General features: G+C 36.3%; 1 protein-coding gene across 1 annotated transcript in view; it reads right to left on the bottom strand.

The window, feature by feature from the left end:
* IGSF10 (immunoglobulin superfamily member 10) overlaps positions 1–27,344 on the bottom strand; it is a 60,917-nt gene that overhangs the window by 18,725 nt on the left and 14,848 nt on the right. The window contains exon 5 of the mRNA XM_025880365.2: positions 2,773–3,163. Within this exon, the coding sequence (XP_025736150.2) occupies positions 2,773–3,163 (391 nt within the window). The remainder of the gene's footprint in view (positions 1–2,772; positions 3,164–27,344) is intronic.

Here is a 27,344-nt window from a genome sequence, read left to right as displayed (position 1 = left end):
TCTCTGATGCCAAGACCAGCGCCTCATCCTCCTCCCTCACGCATCCAGTGTGAAGATGATGAGGGTGAAGACCTAATGATCCACTTCCTCATAGTGAACAGTAAGTGATTACCGTGCTGTGGAGCTAATGAACTTATCTGTGGTGCATGTGTTTGCATGAAAATCCAATAACTGTATAGTAGGAACTGTGTGAGATGCTTTGGTGTTACTGCTTCAGTTTTCATTATGTCGAGTATCAGGTGCAAGACTTGTATGGAAGTGGATAGCATTTCCTTACACAGGCATGCAGTGAGTGATACTTAATATGAAATTAATGTGTTAGTTTACTTACTGTCTCATAACTTTTCTTTCAAAGAATTACATTGACATACAATATGCCTCTCTCTTGTAATCAGAGAAACTGCATTATCAGCCTATCAGCACAGGTAAGTGGTTTAAATATTTGCTCTTGGGGAGCTAAGGTGGTGTCTGTTGCCCTAAAGTAATTCTCAATGTTCAGTTAATGTTTTCTGATTTGCTTTTTAACTAATTAACTGACAACACACATACACATGCATATACACACACACAATATATATATATAAATAAATAAAATCTTTAAAATAAAGGTGAATTTCTTTTTGACATTATCTTTTCATTTTTGATGTCTAGCATTAGTAATACATATAATATCTACAGTGTTTTATATCATATAAGACATTATTGATATAGGCACTGACATAATTTATCAATACTGTAAATTTATACCATCTGCTTACAAGATAAATTATTTATTTGACAGAGAGAGACCCAGCGAGAGAGGGAACACAAGCAGGGGAAGTGGGAGAGGGAGAAGCAGGCTTCCCGCGGAGCAGGGAGCCCAACGCAGGGCTCGATCCTAGGACCCTGGGATCATGACCTGAGCCGGAGGCAGATGCTTAATGACATGCATTGATAATGAAGCAACAATATGATTGCTTTATGATAGCCTAGCCTGTACACTAAGGAATGTATCATTATAAAATTTTTATGGTATATAGTATTAGTCTTATTCATAATACAACAGTGGAAACTTTTCTTTTTTAAACCACTTACCTGTGCTGTATTCTTATAATAAAACTAGAGAAAAGCTTTCTGAGAAAATCATAAGGAAAATACATTTACAGCACCCAAATTACCTAAGCCTCAGTTTCTTCATCTGTAAATGGAGGATTATTGTGGGGATTAAATAGAAAGCATCTAGCACAATGTCAACCACAAACTCAGTACTCCCTGCTAGCACTTGTACTCCTTCTTTTCCCTTTGATGTATCTTTTATGGCCCAGTCCAATTTTCCTCCTTTTTAATCAAGGCAGAAGTAAATTTTTACTGACTCTGAGCTCCTATGGAACTAAATCTTCAATATAAGTATTTTGATGTTGTTCATTTTAAGACTGTCTTTTTATGTGTTTGGCATATTTGCCTAAAATATTTGCTCTTGGAGAGCTAAGGTGGTGTCTGTTGCCCTAAAGTAATTCTCAATGTTCAGTTAATGTTTTCTGATTTGCTTTTTAACTAATTAACTGACAACACACACACACACACACACACACACACACACACAAAATATATATATAAATATGATGGCAGCAACTTCAAACCTTTTCCACTTTTCCCAAGCTTCTGGCCTTGACCCCATCCTAGGACCCTCCTCAGTCACCTACCTCTCTTGCACCTTCACAGGGGAGGAAAAGCCATCAGATAATAGCTTCCTTTGTCTTTTCTACCAGACCCCGGAGTTCTCTTTTCTCCTCCTCCTAAGGAAAATCCTTCCACCTATGTCTGGATCTCTTGCTCTCCAGTCTTTTCAGGGGACTTGTTCAATGGGTGATCTGCCCCTTCTGAAGTGTTGTCACCCTCTCCCTCTTAATCTCTTCTCACCTTGAACATGCTCAAGGCTCTCTCATGCTTGAAGAATCCTGTGTGATTACACATTTCCATCTGGCTGCATTCTCCCTCATTCCCTCACCTCAAGCCAAACCTCTCCAAAAAAAGTAGACTGCTCCCTGCCTTCCACCTATCTCTCCCCACACAGCAGTCTGTCTCCCTGTCACTCTTTCCAAAGTAACCACCCACCCCTTTGATGCCAAAATCAGTAGGTTCCTTTCAGTCATTATCTTAAAGACTTAATTATTTAATCAGATTTCAACAGTTAATAGTACATTTGGTTGTCCATTTGTGTCTCCCCTCCCCTCCAAGAATGTAAGCTCCGTTATGGAGCTGTCTTGTTCATTTTTAGATCTCTGTGTTGTGATCTCTTTAGAATAACTACTTGTTGACTCAATAGATCTTGCCCTCTTCATGGCAAATTTTACTTTCCCCATCAAAGCACATTTCACACACTGATTATCCGTTTGCTTATCTGTAACCCACCAGAGGCATGGTTAGAGCAGAGACAGTGCTCTTGATAGTTCTATCACCAAGCACAGGATCTTGACTAGAACGCCAAAAAAATGTGTATTGACTGAATGACTGAAAGGAAAATAAGAAAAGGGAAAGGTTTTTATGGCGTGGTAAGTAAAGAAGAGTAACACACACAGACATTCCTTATTTCCTAATTTTGCCAGAACTGATGACTGGATAGTTGACCTGAAACAATACACAAATAATTCATTAAAGAGAATTCATTACCACTAAGTTATTATTTAGTGTCCATTTTCTCTCCAGCTAAATTACCTTGGGCTCCCACTTACTGGTAAAAACCTCCAGGCAGGTTTCCTCTAATTAGGACAAAGAAATAAATAGCATATATACCTGGTTTTTCCTGTATCCAGTCAGACAACCATTTTAAATGGCAATCACAGGTCCATGGGTTCCCATGAAGATAAAGGCTTTCCAAATCAGGCATATTGGAAATCATCTCTTGAGGCAGGGAACTCAGGAAGTTATCAGACAAGTATAGGTACTTAATGAAAGATGTTTTAAATATCTGGAGGTATTTCAAAGAGACAAATGTATCTGGATGGAGCTTAGTGAGCTGATTTCCTTCCAGGTGCACCAGTCGGAGAAAGGTGAGTCCATAAAAAACCTCTGGGTTTATAAACTCAATATTGTTGTGGTCCATATGCAACCGTGTCAAGCTCCTGAGGCCATAAAAAGTATCTTTCTGAAGTTTTCGGATTTTGTTATAGCTCATTTTTAAGACCTAAGAATAAAAAATAAAAACACACACAGAAAAAACCATTAGTTTGTCAAAGAAATTTTCACAAAAGGGAAAAGTGTATCAATAATAAAACATTTTGGAATTAATCCAATGCAACATGTGTATCTTGCTTGAATCCTAATTAATTCAAACAAATTAGTTGCAAATTAAATTGAGAATATCAGGGAAATTAGAATACTCATGATAATATTAAAGAGTTATTGCTAAAATTTATATATTAATGTTGTGGTTATTTTTAAAAGATTCCTTAACTCTGAGACATATATGAAGTACCTGCAGATAAAACATTAAGATATCTTATTTCTTTCAAAGCAATGCAATGAAGTAAAAAAAAGTACTGGGTAAAAGTACAGGTGAAACAAATCTGTTATGTCTTGGCAACTACTGAACCTGGATGACAATATTTTGGGATTTATTATACTATTCTTTTTACTTTTGTTATTGAAAATTTCCCTAAGTTTTTAAAAATTGTCTTGATATTTCAAGGAAATTTAAGATTTCTTGAACCTGAATTTTTCATAAAAAAGCATACAGTGAATTCATCTGTCACATTTGTAACAGTGTTGAGATATAATTCACAGGCCATAAAATTCACACCTCTAAAGTATAAATTAAGTGGTTTTTAGTACATTAATAGTGGTGCAACTATCTCCACTAAATTTAGAAAGTTTTCATCACCCCAAAATCAAAACTGCTGCCATTGGCAGTCATTCCCCACCTTCTGCCTAGCCCTAGAAAACCACGAATTTATTTTGTTTCTGTGGATTTGCATATTCTGGACATTTAATGTGAATGGAGTCATACAGTATGTAGCCTGTAGCCTTCTGTGTCTTGCTTTTTTTAATTTGCCTAATCTTTTCAATACCCAGCCCCGTTGTAGAATTATTAGCCCTTCATTCCTTTTTATTGCAGAACAATATTCCATGTGTACATATAACATTTTGCTTATCCACTTAGTGGTGGACATTTGGGTGTTTGCCACTTTTTCGTTCTTATGAATATGATTTTGATTGATTTTGCATTAAAATCAAAATAATTTTTGAATATTTCAATAGCATGTGGGTATTCTCCAGTTTCGTTTCCACTTATTAGTTGAACATACACCTTCTCCCAAAAAGAAAAGAGAAATGCTAGTAAAAACAATGATTTCTTTTTTTTTTTAAAGGTTTTATTTATTTATCTGGCAGAGAGAGAGTGAGCACAGGGAGAGGGAGAAGCTGGCTCCCTGCTGAGCAGGGAGCCCGATGTGGGGCTCAATCCCAGGACCCTGGGATTATGACCTGAGCCGGAGGCAGACGCTTAACTGACAGCCCCCCAGGCACCCCACAATGATTTCATTTTTTCCCCCCTGATTTGGCCTAAGATATCACTTTTGTTTAAGAATGCTTTTCTGGAATGCCAAGTTCCCTAATAAGCAAAGAAAAACTGACAACATAGAAAAGCTTTGACCTAAATATTACCTGGGAGTACAATCTCAAACTCAGTGTTCTCAGTATTTGTTGAAAACATGGTGAAGAGAATAAATATGTGTGGGGATTTCATGAAGGGTTGTATTTCATCTAATTCTCTGAAGACGTATATTGCAAACAATCCCTGATTAAGCCAGACTAACAGAGTCACATGCCCAGACTGAATCCTTTTGCATTATACAAACCTGGTATGATGTCAAAATGCTCTGTGAACACTGGCATTTTATCTTTTATAAAGATATTGCCGACTTATTTTATTATACTGTATTTATTTTATGAGGAGCTTTGGAATAGAAATCAGATGTGTCTTGGGGATCAAGATGGTAGAATAGGAAGATTCTGAGCTTACCTCCTTCCATTGACAAACCAGAACTACAACTATTTATAGAACAACTATCTCTGAGAACAAATTGAAGACTTGCAGAAATTATTTTACACAATTAAGGATATAAAGGAAAAGCCATATCACATGATGGGCAAGAGGGGCGAAAATGTGGTTTAGTTGGGATCCACAATCCCAGTGTGATGACCCATAAGGGATAGGGGGTCGTATCACAACCATAGAGGCCCTCCTCGAGGAACTAGGGGCTCAAGCCCTATATTGGATTGGACTTCTGAGCCCAGGGGTCCTGCACTGGGAAGACATAATGTCTGACTTTGGAAACCAGTGGGGCTTATGTCTGGGAAGGCAATAAGAAACTGAGACTCTGCTCTTAAAAAGTGTGCATGTAATCTCCCTTGTTCCAAGTCCCAGGGCAGAGGCAGCAGTTTGACAAATGCCTGGGTTACACATAAAGGAGATTATTTTACAGCATATGCCAGAGGAGCAGGGACTTGCTGTAACATTCTTTGGGAACAGAAGTGATGGTAGGCACCATTTCTTATTACTCCCCTTATATCTCACTGGCCCAGTTCTGGTGGGAGCAGTTTCTCCCCAAGTAACCCCCCATAGTGAGCCCCATACACTAAAGTGCCTGCAATAGTCACAACTCGACCTCACTGCCAGCCACATTGGAAGCCTGCCCCACCCACCAGGGCATACAAGCCACAACAGGAGGGTGCACACAGTCCACCCAGGGGATACCCCTGGGGCACCTCAGTTGGATGAATCACAGGGGTTTGTGCTACTGGGCCCCACAGGACACCTACATAAAGCTACTCCTCCAAGACTGGGTAATATAACTGATCTACCTAACACATAGAAACAGAAAGACAAAATGAAGCTACAGAGGAATATGTTCCAAGTGAAATAATCTACCCAAAAAATAATTCAGAATAATTACAATAAAGATGCTCGCCAAACTCAGAAGACCAAATCAACACAATGAGAACCTCAAGAATATAAAAATATAAAAAGGAACCAATCAGGGCTGAAGAATACTGAAGTAAAAAATATACTAGAGGTAATTGAGAGCAGATTAGATGATATAGAGGAATGACTCGATGTGGAGGACAGTAGTGGAAATCACTCTATCAGAACAGCAAAAAGAAAAAAAGAAAGACTAAATATAGTTTAAGGGATCTCTGGGGCAACATCAGGCATACTAACCTTTCCATTATAGGAGTCCCAGAGGGAGGAGAAAGAGAGAAAAAGGCACAGAAAACCCATTTCAAGTAATAATGGCTAAAAACTTACTAACCTGTTGAATGAAACAGACATACATGCCCAGGAAGCACAGAGTCGTAAAAAAGATGAACCCAAAGAGACCCAAACCAAGACATATTATAATCAAAGTATCAACAGTTAAAGAGAATCTTAAAAGCACCAAAAGAAAAACAACTAGATATAAGGAAACCCCCATAATACTATCACAACTGGTTTTTCAGCTCAAACTTTACAGGTGAGAAGAGAATGACAGGATATATTCAAAGTGCTGAAAGGAAAAAAAAAAAAAATCACAAGCAAGAATTCTCTACAAGATTATCACTCAGAATTGAAGAGAGAGAAGGAGTTTCCCAGACAAGTAAAAGTTAAAGGAATTAATCAACAACAAACCAGTCTTACAAGAAATGTTAAAGGACCTAATTTAAGTGGGAAAGAAAAGGCCATAACTAGAAAAAATAAAACTATAAAAGAAATGATCTCACTAATAAAAGTAAACATATGATAAAGGTAGTGGATCGACCCCCTACATATCTAGTATGAAGTTTAAAATACAAAAGTGGTAAAATCATCTAGACTTATAATTAGTCAGTGGATTCACAAAATAATAATATACAAAATAGGACCTCAAAACATGAAACATTGGGGGGGTGGTAAAAATAGAGTGCTTTTAGAACACCCCTGAACTTAAGTGATCTTCAACTTAAAGTAGACTGCTACAGACATAGAATATTATGTTATATATGGACCTCATGGTAACCATAAATCAAATACCTATAATAGTTTCACAAAAAAGTAAAAAGCGGACAAACATAACACTAAGGAAAGTCACCAAATTACAAGGGAAGAGATTAAGAAAAACAGAACTATAAAACAACAAAATGATAAGTACATGTCTATGAATAATTTTTTATTAAAGTCTAATATAGAATGTTAGTTTCAGGTGTGTAACATTGATTCAACAATTTCATACATTACTCAATGCTGACCATGTGTTATTATGATACTATGTACCATAATTCATTCGCTGTGCTGTAATTTAATCTCCGGGGCTTACTTATTTTATAATTGAAAGTTTGTATCACTTAATCCTTTTTTATCTATTTCCCCATCTCCCTATACACATTCCCTCTGGCAACTACCAGTTCTCTGTATTTAAGAGTCTGTTTTTTTTTCTTAATTTGGTCTGTTTTTTAGATTTTACATATAAGTGAAATCATACAGTATTCATCTTTTTCTGATTTATTTCATTTAGTACAATGCCCTCTAAGTCCATCTGTGTTGTTGCAAATGGCAAGATCTTCCTTTTTATGGCTGAACAATACTCCATTGTATTTATATATACCACATCTTCATTCATCTGTCAATAGACACCTGATTTGCTTCCATATCTTGGCTATTTTAAATAATGCTGCAGTAAACATGAGGGTACGTATATCTTTTTGAATTAGTGTTTTCATTTTCTTTAGGTAAATACCCAGTAATGGGATTACTGGATTACATGGTATTTCTATTTTTTAATCTTTTGAGGAAACTCCATATTGTTTTCCACAATGCACCAATTTACATTCTCACCAATAGTGCACAAGGATTCCCTTTTCTGCACATCCTTGCCAACAATTGTTATTGTCTTTTTAATTCTAGCCATTCTAACAGGTGTGAGGTGATAACTCATTGTGGTTTTAATTTGTATTTTCCTGATGATTAGTGATATTGAGCATGTTGTATGTATTTGCTGGCCATTTGTATGTCTTTTTTAGAAAAAGTGTCTATTCAAGTCCTCTGCTCTTTTTTTAATTGGATCTTTTTTTTTTTTTTTTGGTGTTGAGTTGTATAAGTTCTCTGTATAATTGGACTATTAACCACTGATCAGATATATCATTTGCAAATATCTTCTTGCAGTAGGTAGACTGCCTTTTGTTTTGTTGATGGCTTCCTTCAATGAGCAAAAGCTTTTTATTTTGGTGTAGTTCCAATAGCTTATTTTTGCTTTTGTTTTCCTTGCCCAAAGGAGATATATCTAGAAAAATGTTGCTGATGTCAAAGAGATTACTGCCTATGTCTGTTTCTGGAGCTTATGGTTTCCTGTCTCACATTTAGGTCTTTAATCCGTTTTGAGTTTATTTTGTGTGTGGTGTGAGAAAATGATTCAGTTTTATGCTTTTGCATGTAGCTGTCCCATTTTGCCAGCACCATTTATTAAGGGCACTGTCTTTTCTCCATTATATATATTCTTGTCTCCTTTGTCATAGATTAATTGACCATGTAATTAAGGGTTTATTTCTGGGCTCTCTTTTCTGTTCTATGGATCTATGCGTCTGTTTTTGTGCCAGTACCATCCTGTTTTGATTACTACAGCTTTGTAGCATAGTTTAAAACTGGGAATTGTGATATCTCCAGTTCTGTTCTTTTTCAGGATTGCTTCTTTTACTATTTGAGGTCTTTTGTGGTTCCATACAAATTTTAAGATTATCTGTCCTAGTTCTGTGAAAAATGCTATTTTGATAGGGATTATACTGAATCTGGGATTATATTAAATCTGTAGATTGCTTTGGGTATTATGGACATTTTAATGATATCTTCTAATCCATAAGCATGGAGTAGCCTTCCATTTGTTTATGTCGCCTTTAATTTCTTTCATCAGTGTTTTAGTTTTCAGAGTACAGATCTCTTACTTCCTTGGTTAAGTTTATTCCTAGGTATTTTATTCTTTCTGGTACCACTGTAAATGGGATTTTTAAAATTTCTCTTTTTGCTACTTTGTTACTAGGGTATAGAAATGCAACAGATTTCTGTATATTAATTTTGTATCCTGCAAATTTACTGAATTCATTCATCAGTTCCCGGGATCACAACCCAAGCCAAAGGTAGACACTTAACCGACTGAGCCACCCAGCCGTCCCTCTTTCTTATCAATCTGGATGCCTTTTCTTTGTCTGGCTATGCAGCTAGGACTTCCAAAGAGTACTATGTTGAATAAAAATGGTAAGAGTGGACATCCTTGTCTTATTCCTGATCTTAGAGAAAAAACTTTCAGTTTTTACCAGTGGGTATGAGGTTAGCTGTGGGTTTTTCATACATGGTCTTTGCTCTGTTGATGTACATTCCCTCTAAATTCAATTTGTTGAGAAGTTATTAATGGATATTGTATTGTCTCAAATGCTCTTTTTGCATCTATTGAGATCATCACATGGTTTTTATTCTTTCTCTTGCTAATGTGATGTATCACACTGATTGATTTCTGAATATTGTACTACATTTTTGTCCCTGGAATAAATCACAATTGATCAGAGTGAATGATTTTTTAAATGTATTAAAGTAAGTTTGCTAATATTTTAAGAATTTTTGCAGTGTTTTTGGTTTTGGTATCAGGGCTATTAATGCTGACCTTGTAGAATGTATTTGGAAGCTTTTCTTCCTCTTCTATTCTTTTGGAGGAATTTGGAAAGAATAGGTATTAACTCTTTAAATGTTTGGTGGAGAATGCACCTATGATGCCATCTTGTCCTACACTTCTGTTTGTTGGGAATATTTTTATTACTGATTCAATTTAATTACCAGTAAATAATCTACCTCTTATTGATTGTTTTGAAAGATCTTCTAAGAATTTATCCAATTTGTTGGCATATAATTTTTCATAATATTCTCTTATAATCCTTCATATTTCTCTAGTGTTGGTTATTTCTTCTCCATTTGATTGAATCCTCTTTTTTGATGAGTCAAACAAGATTGATAAACCTTTGGCCCATCTTTTTATGGAACCAGCTCCTGGTTTCATCGATCTTTTCTATTTTTTTTAACCTCTATTACATTATTTCTGCTCTAATCTTGAGTAGTTCCTTTCTCCTGCTATATATATAAGAAAACTGATTTCTAGTTTCATACCAGTATGGCCAGGAAAGATGCTTGTATGATTTTATTTTATTTTTTTAAAGATTTATTTTCTTGAGAGAGGGAGAGAACATGAGCAGGGTGAGGGGCAGAGGGCAAGGAAGAGAGAATCCTCAAATAGATTCCTTGCTGAGTGTGGAGCCCAGTGCAGGGCTCAGTCCCAGGACCCTGAGATCACAACCTGAGCTGAAATCAAGAGTCAGATGCTTAACCAACTGAGCCACCCAAGAACCCCTGATTCCACTCTTAAGACTTCTTTTGTGGTCTAATGTGATCTATTCTGGAGAATATTCCATATGCACTTGAAAAGAATGTGTAGTCTACATTTTTTGAATAGAATGTTCTGTACATATTTTAGATCCATCTGGTTTAGTGTGTAATTCAAAGCCACAAGATCCTTGTTAATTTTTTGTCTGGATGATCAGTCCATTGATATAAGTGGGATGTTAAAGTCCCCCACTATTATTGTATTACTGTCAATTTCTCCCTGTTAATATTTTTTTGTGTTTGGGTGCTCCTATGTTGAGTACATAGATATTATAATTGTTATAATGATAAAGGGAACAATCCAACAAGTAGATATATGTAGTGTCCTTGTCTTTTGCTACATTGTTTTAAGGTCTATTTTGCCTGAAATAAATATTATTACCTCAATTTTTTTTTTAACTTTCATTTGCATGGTTTATGTTTTTCCAGCCCTTCACTTTTAGTCTGTATGTCTTTAGCTCTGAAGTGAATCTCTTATAGGCAACATAGAAATGGGTCTTTTTTTTCCCCCTCATTCAGTCACCCTGTTCTTTGATTGAAACATTTAGTCCATTTATATTTAAGGTAATTATTGATAGATTTGTACTTATTACCATTTTGTTAATTGTTTTCTGGTTGTTTTTGTAGTTCCTTTCTGTTCCTTTCTTTTTCCCTTGTTCTCTTCCCTTGTGGTTTGATGGCTTTCTTTAATGATATGCTTGGATTCCTTTCTCTTTATTTTGTGTTCTTAGAAGTCTCCTGAGGGAATGCTGCCCCTCTAAGGCACATTCCTAGATGAGTTCATCAATCTCCTTCACGCATACCTCAAGTGCTTTTCTAACTGCTGCTTCTGTGCTGGATTCTTGGGCCAGGTTATTTATTATGCTGGTTCTTTAAGGGGAAGGATTCAAATTCCTATCACCCTCCAGCTTTCCCAGACTTAAGTCCTACTGATTTTTAAAGCTCCTGAAGCCCTACTGGTTTTTAAAGCTAGATGTTATAGGGACTCATCTTTACATCCTCATTGCCTGTGGTACATGGTATGGGGTTTGATCCTCACTTCTTTGTGCTTGTGGTATCCCTCCCATTTGTGGTAAGTCGTGCCAGGGGTTTGGTTCCCAAACACATCCCTACCCATCCCACCTTTTCTGATGTGGCCTCCTCTCTATAATTAACTGTGGAAGGTCTGTTTTGCTAATCTTCAGGTTGTTTTCAGTTACACAGATGTAGCTGTTATCTTGGTATATCCAAGTGATTGGGTCAGCTCAAGATTCTACTCCTCATCTTCCCTTGAATAAAACTGTCAATAATTACTTAAAATGTAAATGGACCAAATGATCCAGTCAAAAGATGTAGTGTTACTGAAGGGATAGAAAAAAAAAGACCCAAATGAGCCTACTAAAGACTCACTTGAGATCTAAATACAAATCTAAAGGTACACACAGACCAAAAATGAAGGAATAGAAAAAGTTGTGTGTGTGTGTGTGTGTGTGTGTGTGTGTGTGTGTGTTTTGCAAATGGAAATGAAAAGAAAGCTGAGGCAGCTATACTTGTATCACACAAGACAGACTAAAACACTAGGCTTCCAGGAAGTTGGCAGAGTAGGAGAATCCTAAGCTTATCCCGTCCCATGGATACACTAAATAACACACACATTAGGGTAAATAACCCAGGAAAAAACCCAAAGACTAGTAGAACTGACTCTCCACAATTAATCATGGAGAAAAAGCCAGGTGAAAATGATAGGAAGGATGGAGATGTGGTCGGGAACCAAACTGACCTGCAAGACTGACCACAGGAGGATATTGCAAGCACACAGAAAGGTGAGGCACAGACCCCAGAGCAGGCACTGAGAACCCTCACTAGGAAGACAAATCCCCATAACATCTGACTTTGAAAACCAGAGGGGCTTAACACCAGGCACTCTAAAAATCAGTGGGCTCAGCTCAGCTCTGGGAGAACAAGAAGGTGATAAGAAACTGAGTCCCCACCTTAAAGAGACATCATAATAACCCTGCTGAGGTATAGCATAGCAGCAGCAGTTTGAAAAACTCCTGGGGTATATGAAAAGGAGATTTATTTACTAATCTCAGAACTTGTGCAGGAGGGACAGGGTTCTTTAGGAGATTTCTTCAAGAACAAAAGAGCTGGTGGGCACCATTTCTCTACCTTGTCCCCAAGCCTGCATACACAGATACCTGTAGGAACCAGAACAAATACTCTCCACCTAGCTTTGCTAACAGCACGCCCCACCTCCCCCAATTCTCCTGTGGACCCATGACACCCAACCAGCCCTTGGCAGGAATTTTCTAAAGCAGCTCAGATCTCCTGCAAGCAGACAAGTGCAAATCTTGCTAACACTGTGTGCTCCACCCATTCAGCATTCTCATGCTGATCCATCTAACCTGCCCTTGGCTGGAGTCTATCCAAAGCTGTGCCACAAGCGTGGCATTGTGTAAGCAGCCCTGAGAGTAGGCAGCTCTACTCCAAAATGTCTCTTGAACTGGAAAGAGGGGAAGATAAACATACTAGGTGGACTGCAGCCCCAATCCACCAATGAAAGCTTCCCCAGGGACAACACATAGAAAGCAACTGCAGGGGTGCCTGGGTGGCTCAGATGGTTAAGCATCTGCCTTTGGCTCAGGTCATGATCCCAGGGTCCTGGGATCAAGCCCCACATCGGGCTCCTGGCTCAGCGGGGAGTCTGCTTCTCACTCTCCCTCTCTCCCTGCTCATGCTCTATCTCTGTGTCTCAAATGAATAAATAAAAAATTTAAAAAAAATTTTAAAGAAAGCAACTGCAGATAGGTGTGACTGTAGGTCTGCAAACATCCAGTCTGATCCAACTTAAGCCCAAGGTAGCCCCAGACTGGCCCTTAGTAACATAGAAAGCCATTGCAGATGACTGGACTGAAGACAAATGCAACTCAGCCATAACAGTAGGGTGTACACAACACATACAGAAGATAGGCCTGAAGTGCCAGGTTCTGGTGAAGAGAGGACATTGTACTACAGGACACTATAGAACCTCTTCTTTATAAGGCCACTACTTTCAAGAGCAGGAGACATAGCTGACTTTAACACACAGAAACAGACACAGAGAGTTAGATAAAAATGAGACAAAATGTGTCAAATGAAAGAACAGGACAAAATTATATCAAGAAAGCTAAACAAAACAAAGATGTCTAATATGCCTGATAGAGAATTTCAAGTAATGGTCATAAAGATACTCACTAGACTTGAGCCAAGAGTGGAGGACCTCAGTGAGCCCTTAACAAAGAGATAGAAAGCATAAAAAATAACCAGAGATGAACAACTCATTAACTGAAATTAAAAATATACTAGAGGGAATAAGTAGCAGACTAGAGGAAGCAGAAGAATGGGTCAGAGAACTGGAAGACTAATGGAAAACAAGTTGAAAAAGAAGAATGAAGAAAGAATATTAAAAAAATGAAAATAGGGGGACTTGGGAAAAGAAAGCAGAAGAGTAGGGGACCCTATTCCAACCGGTCCCCTGAATTGAGGTGGATATCCACCAAACCACTCTGAACACCCACAAAATCAACCTGAGATGTAAGAAGATATATCTGGATCTCTACAAACAGAATATCGCAGGCAGTTGGTTTCGAGGTATGAAGCGGGGTGCTGTGATTCCGCAGGCAGATAGCAGAAGATAAACAAAAGGGGGAGGGAGTCTTCAGGATCCTCACTGCAGGTTCGTGAAAGCCTCCCACCCTGGGGACGGGGCACAGACTTGCAGACCAGTAGTGGTGGGGAAAGGACTTTAGAGCACCCCTGCAGACTGAAACCTGGAGCAGCAGGGCCACGCTTGAGAACTGTGGGTGGCTGGTGGTTTTAGAAGCACAAAGGGCAGAGACGTGCCCCGACCTGGAGGTGAGGACTGGGAATGAGGGGCACACAACCCAGGATGCTGCAGTTTTTGGTAGCATAGACAGAAATGGAGATAGTGTGGCCTGGAGAGCTCACTGAAGAACAGACTGTGCTCTCTCTGTTCTGTGGCAGAGGGTTGGAGATGGTCTCTTGTGCTCTGACTCTGGGAAGAGATGTGGAAAGCCGCCAGGGAAAGCAGCCAGGAAAAAAAAGCACCCCAAAACCGGTTTTCACTGAGCCCATCCCCCCCCCACAGGGGAAGGGCAATTCTGCCCAAACAGGGTTGCCTGAGTAACAGCGCAGCAGGCCCCTCCCCCAGAAGACAGGCTGGGAAGACAAGAGACCGACAACCCTAAAGTCCCTACAAAACAGGTGCATCTTGCTTGGGTTGTGGTCAATAATTTGAACTCTGTACATTCCCTCAACCACCCCTCGACAGAATGACTAGGAGGAGGAACCCCCAAAATAGGAAGGACTCAGAGACTGTGACTTCTGCCACAGACTTATGAATGGATACAGATATAACCAAGATTTCGGAAATGGACTTCAGGGTAAAAGTTATGAAGACAATAGCTAGAATGGAGAAATCGATTAAGGGCAACATAGAGTCTCTAAGGGCAGAAATGAAAGCTGAACTGGCAGAGCTTAAAAATGCTATCAGTGAGATCCAATCTAATCTAGATACTCTAACAGCTAGGGTAAATGAGGCAGAAGAATGAATTATTGATCTACAAGACCAAATGGTAGAAAAGAAACAAAAAGAGGAGGCCAGGGAGAAACAACTCAAAATCCATGAAAACAGAATCAGAGAAATAAGTGATACCATGAAAAGGTCCAATGTCAGAATTATTGGAATCCCTGAGGGGTGGAAAGAGAGAGAGGACTAGAAAATATATTTGAGCAAATTGTAGCTTAGAATTTCCCTAATCTGGGGAATGAAACAAACATTCATGTCCTAGAGGCAGAGAGGACCCCTCCCAAGAGCAGGGAAAACAGACCCACGACCGGCATGTAATAGTAAAACCCACAAATCTTAGAACCAAGGAAACCATCTTAAGGGCAGTTAGGGGGAAAGATTCCTTATGTACAGAGCGGGAACATCAGAATAACATCAGACCTATCTACAGAGACCTGGCAAGCCAGAAAGGGCTGGCAGGACATATTCAGGGTAATAAATGAGAAGAACATGCAGCCAAGAATACTTTATCCAGCAAGGCTGTCATTTAGAATGGATGGAGAGATGCAGAGCTTCCAAGACTGGCAGAAACTGAAAGAATATGTGACCACTAAGCCAGCCCTGCAAGAATTATTAAGAGGGCGGGGGTTCTATAAAAGGAGAAAGACCCCGAGAGTGATACAGAACAGAAATTTACAGAGACAATCTATAGAAACAGGGACTTTACAGGCAACATGATGACAATAAATTCATATCTTTCAATAATCACTCTCAACATGAACGGCCTAAATGCTCCCATAAAATGGCACACAGTTGCAGATTAGATAAAAAGACAGGACCCATCCATATGCTGTCTACAGAAGACTCATTTTGAAACTAAAGATACATTCAGACTGAAAGTGAAGGGATGGAGATCCATCTTTCCTGCCAATGGACCTCAAAAGAAAACTGGGGTAGCAATTCTTATATCAGACAAATTAGATTTTAAGCTAAAGACTATACTTAGAGACACAGAAGAACACTATATCATTCTTAAAGGGTCTATCCAACAAGAAGATCTAACAGTTGTAAATATACCCCCAACATGGGAGCAGCCAACTACATAAGCCAACTGTTAACCAAAATAAAGAGTCATACTGATAATAATACGTTAATTGTAGGAGATCTCAATACTCCACTCTCAGCAATGGACAGATCATCTAGGCAGAAAATCAACAAAGAAACAAGAGCTTTGAATGACACACTGGACCAGATGGACCTCATAGATACATACAGAACATTCCACCCTAAAACAAGAGAATACTCATTCTTCTCGAATGCACATGGAACTTTCTCCAGAATAGACCACATGCTGGGTCACAAATCAGGTCTCAACTGATACCAAAAGGTTGAGATTATGCCCTGCATATTCTCAGACAATAATGCTTTCAAGCTGGAACTCAATCACAAGAAAAAAATTGAAAGAAATTCAAACACTTGGAAGCTACATACCACTCTGCTCAAGAATGTTTGGGTCTACCAGGAAATCAAAGAACTTAAACAATTCATGGAAACCAATGAGAAAGAAAACACATCGGTCCAAAACCTATGGGATACTGCAAAGATGGTCCTAAGGGGGAAATACATAGCCATCTAAGCCTCACTCAAAAAAATAGAAAAATCCCGAATTCACCAACTAATTCTACACCTTAAAGTACTGGAGAAAAAGCAACAAACGATGCCTAAGCCATGCATTAGAAGAGAAATAATTAAGATTAGAACAGAGACCAATGAATTAGAAACCAGAAACACAGTATATTGGATCAATGAAACTAGAAGCTGGTTCTTTGAAAGAATAAGACCAATAAACCACTGGCCAGACTTATGCAAAAGAAAAGAGAAAGGACCCAAATTAATAAAATTATGAATGAAAGGGAAGAGATCACGACTAACACCAAGGAAATAGAAACAATTAGAAATTATTATCAACTATGCCAATAAATTAAGCAACCTGGGAGAAATGGATGCTTTCCTGGAAACCTATCAACTGCCAAGACTGAAACAGGAAGAAATTGACAACCTGTATCCAGGTTGTCAGCAACAAGATTGAAGCAGTGATCAAAAATCTCCCAAAAAACAAGAGTCCAGGGCCTGGTGGATTCCCTGGGGAATTCTACCAAACATTCAAAGAAGAAATAATACCTATTCTTCTGAAACTGTTTCAAAAATAGGAACAGAAGGAAAGCTTCCAGACTCATTCTATGAGGCCAGCATTATCTTAATCCCCAAACCAGGCAAAGACCCCATCAAAAAGGAGAATTTCAGACCAATATCCCCAATGAATATGGATTCCAAAATTCTCAACAAAATCATAGCTAATAGGATCCAACAATATATTAAAAGGATCATCCACCACAACCAAGTGAGATTTATCCCTGAGATGAATGGGTGGTTCAACATTTGCAAATCAATCAATGTGATAGAACACATTAATAAGAGGAGAGAGAAGAACCATATGGTTCTCTCAATCGATGCAGAAAAAGCATTTGACAAAATACAACATCCTTTCCTGATTAAAACTCTTCAGCATATAGGAATAGAGGGAACATTCCTCAAGTTCATAAAATCCATCTATGAAAAACCCACAGCAAATATCATCCTTAATGGTGAAAAGATGAGAGCCTTTCCCTTAAGATCAGGAACACGTCAAGGATGCCCACTCTCACCACTATTGTTCAATATAGTACTAGAAGTCCTACCAACAGCAATCAGACAACAAGAAGAAATTAAATGTATTCAAATTGGCAAAGAAGAAGTCAATCTCTATTCACAGATGACATGATACTTTATGTGGAAAATCCAAAAGACTCCATCCCCAAATTACCAGAACTCATACAGCAATTCAGTAATGTGGCAGGATACAAAATCAATGCACAGAAGTCAGTTGTTTTCTTATACACTAACAATGCAACTGTAGAAAGAGAAATTAGAGAATCAATTCCATTTACAATAGCACCAAAAAAACTGTAAGATACCTCGGAATAAACCTATCCAAAGATGTAAAGGATCTATACTCTAGGAACTACAGGACATTCATGAAAGAAACTGAAGAAGACACAAAAGATGGAAAAGCATTCCATGTTCATGGATCGGAAGAATAAACATTGTTAAGATGTCTATGCTGCCCAGAGCCTACTTCTCCCTCTCCCTCTGCCGCTCCCCCTGCTTGTGCTCTCTATCTCTCTCTAATAAATAAATAAAATCTTAAAAAAAATCAATTGAGGGAATCATAAATAAAAGGATGTAAAGTTGACACTACATACCTAAAATGTAGGGGTGTAAAAATTTAAGTTTGAAACTAGACGTCTTACAACACTAAACAACCATCAACATAATATAGACTGTTATATGCATAAGATGCTACATACAAACCTAGTGGTAACCACAAATACAAAATCATTAACAGATACACAAAAAAATAAAGAAAAAGGAATCCAACCTCATCACTAAAGAAATCCATCAAACCGTGAGAAGACAGCAAGAGAAGAAAAGTGAAAAGCTGCAAAAACAATCACAAAACAAGTAACAAAACAGCAATCAGAACATACCATTTGATAATTACTTTGAATGTAAATGGACTAAATGCTCTAATCAAAAGACAGGGTGACAGAATGGATAAAATAACAAAACCCAACTATATGCTGCCTACAGAGACTCATTTCAGACTTAAAACACATGCAGATTCAAAGTGAAGGGATGGGAAAACATTTATCCTGCAAATGGAAATGAAAAGAAAGTGAAGGTGGCAATACTTAGATAAAATAGACTTTAAGACAAAAACTAACAAGAGACAAAGAAGTCACTATGTAATCAAAAGGAACAATCCAACAATATAACAGCACTAAATATTTATGCACCTAACATGGGAGCAAATACATAAAACAGTAATTAACAAACATAAAGAAAGTAATCAATAGTAATACAATAATTGTAGGGGACTTTAGCACTCCCTTTATATCAATGGATAGATAATTCAAAGAGAAAATCAACAAAGGAACAGAGGCTTTGAATGACACATTGGGCCAGATGGACCTAACAGATATATTCAGAACATTCCATTCAAAAACAGTGGAATACATATTCTTTTCAAGTCACATGGAACAGTCTCCAGAGAAGATCATGATAGGCCAAAAAACAAGTCTCAAATTAAAAAAAAGACTGAAGTCATACCATGCATCTTTTCTAACTACAACACTATGAAACTAGAAATCAACTGCAAAAAAAAAAAATTCTGGAAAGAACACAAATTCATGGAGTTTAAAGAACATGCTACTCAACAATGAATGGGTCAACCAAGAAATCAAAGAGAAATAAAAAAAAATACATGGACACAAATGAAAATGAAACACAGCAGCCCAAAATCTTTGGGATGAAGCAAAAGCTGTTCTAGGAGAAAAAATTTATAGCAATACAGGCCTACTTCAAGAAGCAAGAAAAATCTTAAATAATCTAATATTACAATTAAAGAAGCTAGAAAAAGAACAAAACCCCAAATCAATTCAAGAAAGGAAGGAAATAATAAAGATTAGAGCAGAAATAAATGAAATAGAAACTAAAAAAAAAAAAAAAAACCCACAATAGAACAGATAAATGAGACCAGGAACCACTTCTTTGAAAAGATCAACAAAATTAATAAAGCTTTAGCTGGACTCAAAAAAAAGAGGATTCAAATAAAATCAGAAATGAAAGAAGAGAAACAACACCACAGAAATACAAAGGATTATAAGAGAGTATGAAAAATTTTTTGCCAACAAATTGGACAACCTAGAAAAAAAATGGAGGAATTCCTAGAAACATATAACCTTCCAATACTCCTAGAAAGAGAAAATTTGCAGAAACTGATTAATCTGTTTCATTGCCATTAGCAATGAAATTGAATTAGTAATAAAAAAAAAAAATCTCCCAATAAACTGATGTCTAGGACCAGATGACTTCACAGGTTAACTTCACCAAACACATAAAGAGGAGTTAATACCTATTCTTCTCAAACTATTCCAAAAAAATAGCAGAGAAAGGACAGCTTCCAAATTCATTCTATGAGCCAGCATTATTACCCTTATACCAAAACCAGATAGAGACACTACAAAAAAATAGAACTAAGGGCCAATACTCTGATGAACATAGATGCAAAAAATCCTCAACAAATTATTGGCAAACTGAATCCAATGATACAGTAAAAAAAAATAAGTAAATAAATTTTAAAAATAAGCCATGATAGCCATGATCAAGTGAGATTTATTCCTGGGATGCAAGGCTAGTTCAAAATTTGCTAATCAATCAACATGATACATGACATCAACAAGAGAAAGGACAAGAACTATATGATCATTTCAATAGATACAGAAAAAGCATTTGACAAAGTACAACATCTGTTCATGATAAAAACCCTCAACATAGAAGGGCCATATATGAAAAACTACAGCTAGCATCATGCTCATTGGGGAAAAACAGAGCTTTTCCCCTAAGATCAGGAACAAGACAAGGATGTCCACTCTCATCACTTTTATTCAACATAGTTTTGGAAGTCCTAGCCACAGCAATCAGACAAGAAATAAAAGGCATCCAAATTGGTAATGCAGAAGTGAAACTTTCACTATTTGCCGATGACATAAGTAAATTCCATAAAGTTGTGGGATACAAAATTAACATACAGGAATCTGTTGGATAGGATATAGGATAGTGAAGTAGTGGAAAGAGAAATTAAGACAACAATCCAATTTATAATTGCACTTAAAATAACAAAATACCTACACATAAATGTAACCAAGAAAGTGAAAGAGCTGTACTCTGGAAACAGGTCTACAAAAGACTAATGAAAGAAATTGAAGGGGACACAAAGAAATGGAAAGATACTCCATGCTTGTGGATTGGAAGAACAAATATTGTTAAAATGTCCATACTACCCAAAGCAACCTATAAATTTAATGCAATTCCTGTCAAAATACTAACATCATTTTTCACAGAACTACAACATATAATTCTATAATTTGTATGGAACCACAAAAGACCCTGAATAGCCAAAGCAATCTTGAAAAAGAACAAAACTGGAGGTATCACAATCCCAGGTTTCAAGATACACTACACAATTGTAGTAATCAAAACAGTATGTTACTGGCACACAAAAAAATAGACACATAGGTCAACAGAACAGAATAGAGAGCCCGGAAATAAACCCATGTTTATATGGTCAATTATTCTATGACAAAGGAGGCAAGAATATATAAAGGTAAAAAGTCTTTTCAACAAATGGTGTTGGGAAAACTCGACCACTTATATCATATACAAAAATAAACTCAAAATGAATTAAAGACCTAAATGAGACCTGAAACCATAAAAATCCTAGAAGAGAGCACAGGCAGTAATTTCTCTGACACTAGCCATAGCAACATTTTTCTAGATATGTCTCCTGAGGCAAAGAAAACAAAAGCAAAGATGAACTGTTGGGACTATATCAAAATAAGAAGTCTCTGCATAGCAAAGGAAGCCATCAACAAAACTAAAAGACAACCTACAGAATGGGAGAAGATACTTACAAATGACACAGCTGATAAAGGGTTAGTATCCAAATAAATATAAAGAACTCCTACAACTCAACACCTGCCCCCAAAAGTAATCCAATTAAAAATGGGCAGAAGACACAAACAGACATTTCTCCAAAGAAGACATACAAATGGCCAACAGACACATGTAAAGATGCTCAACAGACATATGAAAAAATGTTCAACATCACTCATCAGAGAAATGCAAATAAAAACCACAATGAGATATCACTTCACAACTGCCAGGAATGGCTACCATCAAAACCACAACAAACGTGTTGGCAAGGATGTGGAGAAAAAGGCATCTTTGTGTACTGGTAGTGGGAATGCAACATGGTACAGCCACTATGGAAAACATGGAGGTTCCTGAAAAAATTTTAAAGTAAAACTACCATATGTTCCAGTAATTCCACTACTGAGTATTTACCCAAAGAATACAAAAACACTAACTCAAAAACATATATGCATCCCTATGTTTACTGCAGCACTATTTACAATAGCCAAGATATGGAAAAAAAGCCAGGTTTCTACTGATAAATGAATGGATACACACACACACACACACACACACACACTCTAAGTGAAATAAGCCAGAGAAAGACAAATACCATACAATTTTACTCACACATGGAATTTAAGAAACTAAACAAAGAAAAAAGACAAACCTAAAAATAGACTCTTAATTATAGAGAACTGATGGTTATCAGAGGGGAGGTTGAAGGTTAGGGATGGGTGAAATAGGTGAAGGGGATTAAGAGTACATTTATCATGATGAACACTGAGTAATGTATAGAACTGTTCAATCACTATATTATACACCTGAAATGTAACACTGCATGTTAATTATACTGAATTAAAAATATATTTAAAAATTTTAATAAGATATAATACTTAAAAAATAAATAAAAAGGAATGGAATTTTGATGCATGCTACAACATGCATGGATATTGAAGACATTATGCTATGTGAAATAGTTACAAAAAGACAAATATTGTAGGATACCACTTATATGAAGAACATAGAATACTCAAAGAGAAAGAAAGAATACTGGTTACCAGGGGCTGGGGGGAAAGAATGGGGAGTTATTATTTAATGGACATAGAGCTTTATTTTGAGAAGATGAAAAAGTTCTGGAGATGAATGGTGGTGATAGTTGCACAATAATGTGAAGGTACTTAATGTCACTGAACTATACATTTAAAAATGGTTAAAATGGTAAATTTTTTATTTCACCACAATTAAATTCAACAATGTATACAAATAAATAAGAGACAAAGAAGGTCATTACATAATGATAAAGGGATGAATCCAACAGGAGGATATAATAATTGTAAATATGCACTAAAAACAGGGGCACCTAAATACATAAAGCATTTATGTATAATATATTAATAGACATAAAGAAATTAACACTAATAAAATAATAGTAGGGGACTTTAACACCCACTTATACCAATGGATAGATAATCCAGACAGAACATCAACAAGGAAACAGTGGCTTGAATGACACATCAGACCAGACTGATTGATCAGATATGTACAGAACAGTCCATCTGAAAAGAGTAGACTACACATTCTTTTCAAGTGCACATGGAACACTTTCCAAGATAGAGCACATGTTAGGCCATAAAACAAGTCTCAATAAATTTAAGAAGATGGAAATCATATCAACCATTTTCTTCTTCTTCTCTTCTACACCACAATGGTGTAAAACTAGAAATCAATGAGAAGAAAAATGGAAAGAAAAACATCTGGAAACTAAACAACATGTTAGTAAATAACCAATGAATCAATGAAGAAATCAAAAGGAAATAAAAAAATACCTGGAGACAAATAAAAATTTAAAAAATGATGTTCCAAAATCTTTGTGACACAGCAAAAAGGAATTCTAAAAGTTTATAATGATACAGGCCCATCAGAAGAAACAGACAAACAAACTCATCAAATAATTTAACTTTACACCTAAAGATGCTAGGAAAAGAACAAAATCTAACGTTAGAAGAATAAAGGAAATAATAAAGGTCAGAGTAGAAATAAATGAGATGGAGACTAAAAAATAAAAACAAAACCAATGTAATTAAGAGCTATTTTTTTTAAAAGATGAACAAAATTGATAAAACTTTTGCCAGACTCACCAAGGAAAAAGGCCCACATAAATAAAATCACAAGTTAAAGAGAAGTTACAACCACAGATTACAAAAGGTCATTAAACAACTACAAAAAGTCTTATGCCAACAAATGGGACAAATTAGAAGAAATGGATTAATTCCTAGAAACAATATTCCAAAACTTAATCAGAAAGAAATAGGAAACCTGAACAGACAGATTACTGGTAATGAAAATGAATCAGTAATCAAAAAACTATGAACCAAAGGCCAGGAGAAATGCCTACAGATTCATTTTATAAGGCCAGTATTACCCTGATACCAAAACCAGACAAGAACATTATAAGAAATAAAATTACAGGCCAATATCACTGATAAACATAGATGCAGAAATCCTCAATAAAATATTAGCAAAGTGAATTCAACATGACATTAAAAGACTCCTACACCAGGATCAACTGGGATTTATTCCAGGGATGCAAGGATAGTTCAACATCTGCAAATCAACATGATATGCCACATTAACAGAAATGATAAAAATCATATGACCATCTTAATAGATGCAAAAAACATATTTGATAAAATTAAACAGCTATTTATAATAAAAGTCCTCAACAAAGTGGTTATAAAGGAAACATATTGAAGCATAACAAAGGCCATATGACAAACCCACAGCTAACATCATACTCAATGGTAGAAAGCTGAAAGTTTTTCCTTTAAAAATCAGCAACAATACAAGCTATATCCATTCTTACCATTTTTTATTCAACATAGTACTCGAAGTTCTAGGCATAGCAATCAGAGAGGAAGAAGAAATAGAAATGATCCAAATTGGAAAAGAATAAGTAAAACTCTCTACTTGCAGATGACATGATACTTCATATAGGAAACTGTAAAGGTTCATCAAAAAACTATTAGAATAAATGAATTCAGTAAAATTGCAGGATCCAAACATAAAACACAGAAATCGATTGCATTTGTATACACTAATAAGGAAATAGCAGAAAGAGAAAGAAATAATCTCATTTACAATTATGTCAAAATATTCCTTTTAGGTATTAGTTTGGCTCCGAGAAACTCAAAGCCTTAGCTAATGACATCCTTAAATTCTAGAGTTAAGTGGGCCACCTTCCAGTACGCCTGGTTATTTTATGTCTAAGAACTATAGCCTCAGAAGTTGCAGATATCTAGAAAAAACAGCAAAATTTTACTAAGATTGTTTTGTGTCCTGAGGAACTTGGTTTGGTAACCATCAGGTTGGAGGCCCCAAAATAAGACCAGACAGAAATGTGGGTTAACTCCATTTGTGGCTAGGGTCCAACCAAGCTTCTCTCAACCCTCAAGGGAATTAATAACCTAGAAATACAATGGTCATTATGGGGAATGTTCCAATTACGTGTCATTTAAGAAGTGCCCTTGGAAGCAAGGGTTCCCAAATGAAACAAAGTGATACCTATTTCAATTGGGATTCAGAAGCCTCCAAAAGATTTCAAAATTCCAAAATAGTTTCATTGAAAGATTCATTGCAAAGCGTTAATGAAAAATTAAAGAGAGGGGCACCTGGGTGGCTGAATTAGTTAAGTGTCTGCCTTCGGCTCAGGTCATTATCTTAGGGTCCTAGGATCGAGCCCCGCCATCTGGTTCCCTGCTCAGTGGAGAGTCTGCTTCTCCCTCTCCCTCTGCCCCTCCCCCTGCTCACTCTGTCTCTCTCTCTCTCAAATAAGTCTTAAAAAAAAAAATTAAAGAGAGAAAATTACCTTAAAGACTATAAGACTGACATATCCTTTCTGAAGAGACTATTAAACAGTCACCTTTTTAAAATAAGACCATCCAAGGATATAGGCCCTCTTCAGATTATCTTTCACTCCTTGGTGAAAGGCCATAGTTAAAGAATGTCTTAAACCTAGAGAGGATTCTAAGAGTTTTTGTAAATTGATTACTTCCTGAGCCCAGTCAAGAGAAACAAAATTTCAGATTGGCCCATCCTTTCCAAATCCAGACCAACTGGTTATTGATCCTTTCTTCTAGGAATAACTATTGCCTTCTTGTCTTTTTTGTTTGTTTGTTTGTTTGTTTTTTAATATCCTAGGAGCTTGGCTTGGCTTTCTGATTGCCTGGGAAACATAGGTTGTTAGTTCTTTCTTTGGCTATCTTTGGGAGAGACTCTAGATCTTGTGATAATAGTATCTTTTACACCATCTTTGACAATACCTTGGGAATTTAATACTGCCAGAAATATTTCTATTTGTCCCAGCTGACACCGGAATAGATATCTGAAAAGATTTAATAACTTTATTATCAAGTAAGCTTAACTTATTCCATCTACCAGAGAAACAAATTTAGATTCAACTTTTATAATAAATGAGTTTTGTACCTATTTCATGGCAGTAATTTAAAAACAGAAGGTATAAGTTCTCTACATCTGTTTCTATGTTCATGTGTGTCATATATGTGTGTTGTAGATATATGGTATTTTCTACCTCCAGATGGTATTGCTAAAATTAATGTGTACAAGAGCTCTATTGAATTGGCTTAAAGAAAATTAAATTCTTATATGAATTAAATTGTCAAATAGAAACAAACTAAAATGTTTTTCAAATTCACTTGATCTGGGAAGATCTTTAGCAAGTTTGTTGGTTTAATTAAAACAGGCATGTCTTTATAGTTACCAAACTTTGAATATAATACAGATAATCCACTTCTATTCTGCCAAATTTACTTAATTCATGGTACATCTGTTGCAATTTGTCAGCAAAAATTACTTAGAATGATGGTTGATTTTCTTTGATGTCTCATGAAGTTTTCATGGGTAATCTAGATATAATTGTCGAGTACAAATTGATTGAGTAGACAAAAAATTTTAAAAGTTTTCCAAATCTTCTTGGTACCTTGAAAACTTAAAGTTTTGCTAAGTGATGAGTGAAGGTGAACTCAGTGAATATCTAGATCGTTTCCTGATAAGATTTAAAAAATGAAACAATAACTACTAAACATAGGTTTATCTACTTTTGGCTTCTTGTTACGGAAAAATTAAGATATTTGGATGTTAGTGCTCTATTGGAAAACTGAATAAGACATATGTTTCTAGGAACTATACAATGTATTCATAAATTTGCAAATTTAAGGAATGTTAGTATGATAAACAGTTCACAATTGCTTACTTCTTATTTTTCACTAGAAATTAAGGTTTCCGAGGGTTAAGAATTGTAAATAGTATATGTAAATAAAGCTCATAGAAATAATAAGGGAAACATTTTCATATGCCAGGAAAATAGGATATATTTTTGCTAAGATAAGGTATGAAGAATGTAATACATTTTGTTGATATTGAGGGAAAAGTAAGTAATTTTGTCCTAGTTTGAGGCTAATCATTTAAAGAAGAAAAACAAAGCAAAATTGGAATGTAGAAAAGAGAGTTGTAGAAGGTTTGTTGAAAAAGAATCTTTGAAAATGAATTTTAATGTATAATCAAGCTGGCTAAATTAAGAAACTTAAAAATGAGTTTTAATATTAAAAGTAAGTTGGTACAAAATTAGAATTTGATTTTCTCACTGTTAAAAACAGTTTTGGGGTTTTGGTCTGCTTTTGATAACAGATTGTACAAGTTTCTTCATACTTAAAAGGTGAAGTTTCATAATGGTCTGTGATTTTATTTAGGCAAGTGATTTAAAATGATACATATATATGGTTATAATATATATAA

This window comes from Callorhinus ursinus, unplaced genomic scaffold, assembly GCF_003265705.2.
Source record: "Callorhinus ursinus isolate GAN/ISIS: 27379988/994484 unplaced genomic scaffold, GSC_fseal_2.0 scaffold1, whole genome shotgun sequence".
In the NCBI taxonomy this organism is placed as follows: Eukaryota; Metazoa; Chordata; class Mammalia; order Carnivora; family Otariidae; genus Callorhinus; species Callorhinus ursinus.
Note: the sequence above shows the minus strand (reverse complement) of the source record. Positions and strands in the feature narration are given on the sequence as shown.